Source organism: Telmatherina bonti (assembly GCF_933228915.1).
Source record: "Telmatherina bonti genome assembly, chromosome: 22".
Lineage (NCBI taxonomy): Eukaryota > Metazoa > Chordata > Actinopteri > Atheriniformes > Telmatherinidae > Telmatherina > Telmatherina bonti.
The window spans coordinates 15,627,118-15,636,228 of NC_136631.1; the positions used below are offsets into that span (position 1 = coordinate 15,627,118).

General features: G+C 37.5%; 1 protein-coding gene across 1 annotated transcript; it reads left to right on the plus strand.

Annotated features, from left to right (window-relative positions):
- Positions 1-1,774: 1,774 nt before the first annotated feature.
- prox2 (prospero homeobox 2) lies at positions 1,775-8,901 on the plus strand (the record flags this gene model as incomplete). The annotated part of the gene is made up of 4 exons (XM_079261890.1): positions 1,775-3,312; positions 5,107-5,236; positions 6,573-6,767; positions 8,734-8,901. 4 exons carry the CDS (start codon positions 1,775-1,777, stop codon positions 8,899-8,901), a joined length of 2,031 nt encoding a protein of 676 aa, XP_079118016.1.
- Between the last annotated feature and the right edge of the window lie 210 nt (positions 8,902-9,111).

Sequence of the window (9,111 nt, forward strand, 5' to 3'; positions counted from 1 at the left end):
AACTGCAGTCCAATCACTTCCTTCGAGAATTTCCATTATATGGATACGAGAGAATCCAGGAGAAAAAACTATATATATATATATATATATATATATATATATATATATATATATATATATATATATATATATATATATATATATATATATATATATATTGGTTTCTTAGTCAGTTTCTGTTTTTCGAGCAGGTTTCAATTTATCCGTTTTGAAACCCAACACTGGGCCATCACGTGTAAGCTGTCATTCCTGAGAGGGTTGTGTTTTGGGGGGTGATGAGCCCAGACCACCTCACCGCCTTCACATGACCACGCCCCAGCTTTGATGCATCGACTCTCCTTCACTCCCACCAGCCACCTCACAGTCAGCGCAGGCCATCAGCTCAGCAGCAAGACCCAGCGCAACAGGTAAGGTCCCATCAGCCGCTCACCGCCTCTGTCAGCTGTGGTTATACCACACGCCAGAAAGAGTATGATAAAGTGCATGTATGCATCATCACCTCAGTTTAGTGGGTTTGTTTTTCTTGTTTAACTCGATGTGAAAGAAGTGTCTGTTTCCCCCCTCTGTTACAGAGTTGGCAACTAGTTTCATTTCACGTTTACTGAGTTTTTTTTTTTTTTTTTTTTTTGATAGAGTAAAGAGGTGTTTATTGAAATTTTCAAAGAAATGTGTTAAGTTTTAAAGCTCAAAACGTTTAGTCATTTTGTATTTGTTTAGAATAGCCTAAAATTACACACCCAGCTCATTCTCCATGTATATCCTGGTCTAGATTTAATTGACATTTTGCCGATAGAATAACTGGAATTACTAGTAAGTGTTACGAATGTTTTTTGTGACACAAAATACTTTTTTTTCCAGCTCAAGTTGTTTTACCTACAGTGGTGTAAACATTTATTTATAGGAGGGAAAAACAGAAAAAATTAAGCGATTACTTAAATTGTGTAAAATGCTTTTATAGAATCCCTTTGATATATAAAGTGTGATCTACTCATCCTAAGCTTTTTTTTTTCCAATGTGCAGGATTATGTTTAATTAAGGCAGTAAAATCATATTCTACAAAAAGACAATCTAAAGTAACACATTCTTGAGGCTACTAAAGTTATTACTTCAAGGAAGATTTTTTTTAAACACTGTTGAAGAAAAAAAAAAAAAAGAAAGATTTTTAATTTTATACTTACATGTCTACACTGAACCATTTCTTTTGCGCGGACTGTGGCTCCCATGAGCTGAAATTTACCTTCCATTGTTCCATCACAATTCTTTTTTTCCTCTGGGTGAAGTATTTTTCACAATCCAAAGATAAAAGGGAACAAAAACTTCTTTATTTAAGATGAGTATTTACTAATTCATTTTTCTTTGAAGTGAGTATATTATGAGAATATTCTGGATTTTTCTACAGGCAATAACCCAGTGTTTGGTGGTGACTATTGTAATTTTGGATTTTTCTGTAGAGAATCAGTGCATTACATCTTACATTGATTAGATTTATTTACTTGTCTAACAGATAAAGTATATCAGTGAAATCATAGACATTCCCTGCTTTTTTCACAACTGTATGACACAGTTAGTCACGCTTATTGTTGCCACTGTACAGCAATTTTGTATTGAGTGTTATAAAAAGTCCGAATAAGTATGAATGATTAACTGTTGAACATGTGGACATCAGTTTGGCAAATTGCTTTTTCTAAGCCTTATTGTAATTGATGTCTTTTCAGATTTTTGTGCATCCCACTGCAACTCATCAGCGTGTATAGTTTAAAGAGCCACGCTGAACATGAACCTCAGTCTTCCTGATCAGAGCATGCACAGCTCAAGCGAAGGCTGCCTAGAGGACGACAAACCCGATGTAATGTTGCCCTGCTTCCGCAGAAACATGTATGATGAACCTCTGGCCTCCTACTCAAATGGATCCATCATATCTCAACTCCTCCGCAAGACAATCCATAACAAAAGGGCACTAGATGAAAGTCATTTCTACCTCTCCAGCTCCACTGCCGCTGATTCCGGCCAGGAGGACCAGAGCAGTGTGTCCTCAAAGGACAGCACTGTGGAGGCTGGATCGCCCGGTGGTCGCGTCTCCACAGGAGCAAGTCCAGAAGGAGATCATCCAGTGATTGATCATGTGCAGGCCAAAAGAGCCAGAGTGGAGAATATTATCAGGGTCATGGCTGGTTCTCCTAATAGCAGACAACATGGAGACACTGAGAGGTCTGACATAGATGCCAGAGACACCAGAGAGGCCAGAGAATCCTACAGGGAGAACAAACGTAAGCAGAGGTTGCCTCAGCACCAGGATCACAGCGGTCCTGGACAGGTGAGCAGAAAACGTGGTGGCAGCAATGGTGACAACTGCAGCACCAAGGAAGAGGAGTGTCACAAGTTGAAGGAGCAGCTTCACAGCATGCAAAGACTCCTACACCAGCTCCAGGAAAAGTTTCTGCAAGTTTACAACCAGGAAGATCCTGAGTATGAACAAAGAGATGCGACAGAAGTTGATTCTGAGCATGACATCCTCGGAGAAAGAGCACAGACATGCTACGTGAGCAGCGAAGATGATTTTGAGAGGAAGAACAGCCGATTGACTGAAGATTGTAAAGACAGAATGAAAGTAGTCGGCTACCTGCTTCATCAAAGAGAAAGTCAGAGCCTACAGGAAATGCTGAAGCAGGAGCTCTCCAGGGCCGTTGATGATTGTGTGGAAAGGGTGTTTAAGAAGGTCTCCTCCACGGAGCTGGACTTGTCCCCGCAGCAGCGTATGTGTTCCTCGCCACAGATGCAGATAAATGCGAGTGTGGACAAGAAGAGCCAGCAGGTTAGCTCCGCCTTTGACCAGACGCAAACTGAGGAGGCCACAGTGAAATCCCGATCAATGGAGTACTATGAAAGCTCTGAGGCTCAAAGCCCGCAGGACCAGACAGAGGCCCTGTCACTGGTAGTCCGCAAGCCAACTGTGACCCCTGTGAGCTCAGTCACCCCAACAGTGAAGAGGCCTTACCCTGTGCACCAGACACCCTTTCAGTTCAATTACAGCGCCCCTCTGCATGAGAACCACATCTTGGAACATCTTCTCAAGTATGGGCCACATTCCAACTTCGGGGCTCTTCCTTGCATGCCCCCGTCAATGGACAGAACCTCTCCAGACACGGTGGATCTGCCTTGGGACGCAATCGCCATGAGGTCCAAGGTGACATCCAGCCATCTTGGCCACCATCCTCGTCCTTCTTCCCTGGGGGCGGTGGCAGTTGACAATCTGTGTCACGTTAAGCTCGAGTGTGGCGAACTCCAGAGCATGGCCGAACGAAACCCATACATGTCCCTCAACATATCCTTTGCTTTCAAACAGTTGAAACGGAGCAGATTTGTTTCTATTCATATCCAAATATCCTAAAAGGTACAATGAAAAATGTAGACAAAATACCCGATGTCTTATATTAAAATATATAGGCTAAAAGTATAGTATAGTATAGTATAGTATAGTATAGTATAGTATAGTATATGTTACAACCTGCTGAAATAATTTTATTATATACTCATTCATATAATACGTTCTGTGTATGTCACATCTCTGTGCAGTTTGCAGCAGAAATGTAAATGTTACACGGTGATGATCGTATTCATCTCGTAGCACAGAAAAGGATTTTTGATAATAATTTACATACACAATATTTACCCTCTATTCATTTTTTTAAAGAAAATCTCTCCACATTTCAGCTCCATTTGAACAATGGCTGGTTGAGCTTCACTTCAACATGGGCAGTTCCAGTAACAAACTTCAAGGAGAATTTTTCCTTTGATCTTTCTAACCCCATAGAAAATTACAGCATCTTCTTTAATCTGAGCAGAGTAATGACTTTAAGTCTAGAAAAAGACAAATAAAAAGGAATACAAGGCTTTGATAAGAATTGCCAGGAACAAAAGCCAATTTTTCAAAGGCAGAGAAAGCTTCGGTTTCTGATTCAGGAAGCGTAGTTTTTTCTGACTTGAAAAGGTGCAGGATCTATTTCTCCATCATCAGAGTGATAGGGGTGCATCTAAAAGGTCACATCTGAGTGCTGGTGGAAACCGCAAGTGCCTCCCAACCATAACACTTGAGCGCTTCTCTTGAGCATTTGTTGTTGGATACCTTTGTCAGTAGGTATATGACTGAAATAGAAAGCAAAATACAACATTTTTTTTCTCTCAGGGGAGCTTAATGTAAATCAAAATGTTTTATTAAAGGAAAAAAAAAACATTGTATATAGATTTTTTATTCTGTTATTTCTCATATCATCATTGAATATAATGATAATATCTGCATCCATAATTCCTAGATAAAGTTAAACTAAATACATAATTATTTAACTTCAAGTCTTTAATTTTTAATCAATTATTCCTAAATTTAGTTGTAAAAATGATAAGTTGAACCTAATTTCTTATTGCAGAGCTTTAGAGAGGAATAATAAGCGGTCTCAGGATTCACTTTATCTTGTGCAAGAGCTTTTCTTCTCTTTGAACAATGCCACATAAATCTTTCATCCAAACTTCCTTATTTCAAAGGTAGGGCTGACTAATAGATATGTTGTGTGGTGACCCGATAAGAGAATATTATGACCTCAGGCTAGGTGGTAGGCTACAGAGGCAGTGGTTCAGAGCATCTTCATTGCCAGGAGGGGAGGAAAACTTGCAAAAGTATTGCAAATAATAATATATCCAGTGAAGACATTATATGATAATTTATTGCATCTTTAACCGTTTAAATATTGGGATCATTGGGCCCAATTTGATTTTTTTTTTTTTTTTTTTAGAAGGAAATATGGGAACATATGTTGTCTTTAAATCAACTTAGTTACATCTGAAAATTAGCCTCTCCTTTCAAAACATTTTCAAAACAAGCTGTCTTAACTCCCAGCCATGAAGTGCTTTGCTCTCTAATTAAAAATCCCCAATCTAATTTGTGATTCTGTTTTGCCAATAAGCACATGTTCGGATCATTATTGACTCCCTAGTTAATGCCGAGCTGTTCTTTAGTGAAATTCAATTTAGCTGAAGATTGAGGCAACACAATACTCAGGCCCACTATCACTTTGCGCGGGACTGTGCTGCTGTGTGTTGGATTTAATTGTCCAGTTTCCTTAACGTTAATGTGAACATCCAGGAGGGTCTCACTCCAAGTCATCTGAAGAAGGCAAAGCTCATGTTCTTCTACACTCGCTACCCCAGCTCTAATGTCCTGAAAACCTACTTCCCTGATGTAAAGGTAATTATTTTTTTGCACATTTAAAAAAAAAACAAATAAACAACAACAGATTTTTTTTCCTAATGTGTCAACAACTTGGCAAATTGTTTGTCCTGCGTTTTACCCCCTGGTGTCTACCTGTCACTGTGTGTTTGGGACAGAAAAAATCAGCAGTGTGTCGGAGGAGAGAAACAAAAACGCAGAGGGTTTAAATAACAAAGCCACTGAGCTGCTAGTATGTCCTGGGGGCAGAGGGAGATACAGGGGCATTCTCTCTTTAAAAAAGCCTCTCCAGTCAGCAAATGGAGTGACAAAGGACTCTGTAGGCAAGGCATTGCTATTGAGTGTCAACAGAGAGTTGGTATTAGAGACTTGTGCAGTTGCAACCAGGCAGTGGTGAGCTGGCCCTAAACACAACATCCTGTGTATTTTGGCCTTGTCATCCTTTTTTTATCTTCTTTTTGTCTCCTTCGACGTGTCCGCCTGCAGTTTGCTCTTTTCATTCAGCCTCTGTACTTCTGCTCCTTTCTTTCTACCTGCCTCTTGTCCTGCTTCCCTTTCAATTTTCTCCAATATCTCTCAGCTTTCGCTTCCATCTCATCACCTATCTTGTCTCCTGGATCTCTGAGCCGTGTGCGGGCCCCTGCCTCTCAATCTGCACTGACCCCCTGGGTCAGGGAGGAGGATGCTGTTGCTGCAGCCCTGCGAACGTCTCCTCCTTGCTTACAATCCTGTGGTGGGAAGTGGCACTGAACAAAAGAGCACATAATCCCAGTGTCTGATTCCATCCTATCAGCCCGAGTCAATGAGAGGGAAGCTTCCTTCTGTCCTTATGCTGCCGCTTTCTCACCCACCACACCAGAGAGAAGAAGCGTCTTTGATGCTTGCCCAGCCCTTAGGCATTTTTTTTCTGTCTTTCTGGATGACGAGATAGAATAACAAGACTAATGTCAAGACTGAGTTTAGAAACACAGAGCCCTGACAGATGTTTTTTCATCCTGGACATTGGTGGGAAAAAAAATCAGAGCAATTAATGTTGTTTAGAGACTGACTGTTAGGTGGCTTTTTGCCCTACAGGTACTAAATCTAGATTTAAAGAGAATAATGCGAATGGCAGCAAATTTGTAAACATTAAATAGACCCTGCAGGCAGGCTTGAAACCCAAAATTATTCATCTGATTTCACAAAATCACCTCATTTACTTATACATCATGGATTTAAAAAAGTCTGACGACACAATGAGCAACAAATTAAAGGTCCTGCAGGCATTCATCGCTGTGGCACACTCTTTTCACTCTTCTGTTTTGGAGTAGTAAAAATAATATGAAGTCTGTCACCCTTTTCTCACCTTTTTCAGTTTAATCGCTGCATCACGTCTCAGCTGATCAAGTGGTTCAGTAACTTCAGGGAGTTCTACTACATCCAGATGGAGAAGTTTGCCCGCCAGGCCATCGCTGACGGTATCAGTGACGTCAAAGACATTACAGTTAGTAGGGACTCAGAGCTCTTCCGGGCACTAAACATGCACTACAATAAAGCCAATGACTTTCATGTAAGTGTCACTTACTAGTCATCACTTGCTTTTGTTGTCATTTCTATTGTTTAAGAAATACAGTCGTTCTTGTGTATTAGTAACTGAGAAACCTTCATTTGTCTCTAGATATAAAATAGTTAAAGTTGAACATGTTTTGAAATTTCTATATTTGTTTTCTAGTGCAGAGCTATTATTCCTGATGCCTTTTTTTATTGGGAAATATGTGCATTTAAGTGTTTCTTAACATTTAACTGTGACGTTCTTTGCAGAAACTTAAGGGAGATAGTGTTTGACCAAAAAACATGTTAAGTTCCATAAAATTGCAGGGTCTGTTTCCATTTCCAGTCTTCAGCTGTGAACCAGTTGTTGTTCATATTGATATATTTACCAGGAAATATAAGAGCAATATTTATCCTCCCAATACGTCGTCACCAGAAAAGGAACAAGTCCAAGTGTCAAAATTATCAATGGAAACATCAGAGTCGATGCATTAATTAGTTGCGAGCCTGCTGACGTATGTCAGACCTTCACCGTGTGGCTGTGGTCATGTATGTTAGTGTGATGACCTGTGTGTCACATTGCACCTGTGGCTGGCCAGCCTTTACAGCCATTATCTAAACTCCAGAGTGATGCTTTATCAAACTGTGGGAAGAGGAAGCCGCGAAATCCCACTAAAACAACTCAGGATTAGAGGACCAGTACGCCTGAGTGAGGCAGAGATTGCTACTGATGCGGAATGCTGAGAAAGACGCTGTGGATACCGAGGGAGAAGGCTGTTTGGTGGGAAAGGGATGAGACCGTTTTCTTTACCTTGGGACCAAGACATTCCTTTCCCAGGGATGCTTTTGTGTCAGGAGATGAAGGGAAAGAAAAATAACTTATGCCAACAACTGTTGTGCAAATGACCAAGTGGATGGGAAACAAGTGCCGAGGGACAGTTTTCTCACTCCTTTGCTCTCATCTAAACCATCAGTTTAAATCATGTCTTTACTATATATATATATATATATATATATATATATATATATATATATATATATATATATATACATATATATATATATACATATAAATATATATATATATGTATATATATATATATATGTATATATATATATGTATATTATATGTATATATATGTTTATATATATACATATATATATATATATATATATATATATATACATATATATATATATATACATATATATACATATATATATATATACATATATATACATATATATACATATATATATATATATATATATACATATATATATATATATTTATATGTATATATATATATATATATGTATATATATATATGTATATATATATATATATATATATATATATATATATATATTTATATGTATATATATATATATATATATATATATATATATATTTATATGTATATTATATGTATATATATATATATATATATATATATATATATATATATTTATATGTATATTATATGTATATATATATTTATATATATACATATATATATATATACATATATATACATATATATATAAATACATATATAAACATATATATATATATATATATATATATATATATATATATATATATATATATATATATATATATATATTATATCCTGCAGCAAAGAAGCTGGGCAAAATCCCTTGGAAGAAAGCTCACCTGTATTTAATTTAGGCTCAAGACAAGCAGGCTAACTAATGACGGAGGCCTGTAATTGGAAGTTAATGATTGCTGCGTTGCATTTATTGTATGTTCTCAGAGAACAAAGAGATGTGCTCCCTTTCATCAGCTTGAGTGTTTGAAGTATTTTGCTACTGGTCCTCATTTGAAATATTTTAAAAAAAAAAAAAAATATATATATATATATATATATATATACTTTTTAACCCAGCTTTATATGAGCAGAAGAAAACATAAAGCTTTAACAAGTTACAGTTATAATTTGAACTTTTTCTTTTATTTTCAGGTGCCTGACAAGTTCCTAGAGGTTGCTGAAATCACTCTGCATGAGTTTTACAATGCCATTTCTGCAGCTAAAGATTCAGATGCCTCCTGGAAGAAGGCCATTTACAAGGTGATCTGTAAGCTGGACAGCGACGTTCCGGAGGAGTTCAAGACATCTTCCTACTTATAGGCTGAATTGAAAGAAGAAATGTGCAGAAGAAGAAGTTAGTGAATTTGAACTTAATCATCTGAAGGAATTTCATTACAAGTTGTAGTGCATTTTAGTGAGGTGAAACATAGATTATGTTTATATAAACCTCGCTTTCCAACACACACACACACACACACGCACACACATATACATCATTTAAGAGGTTACAAAGAATGTCAAAAATTGTGC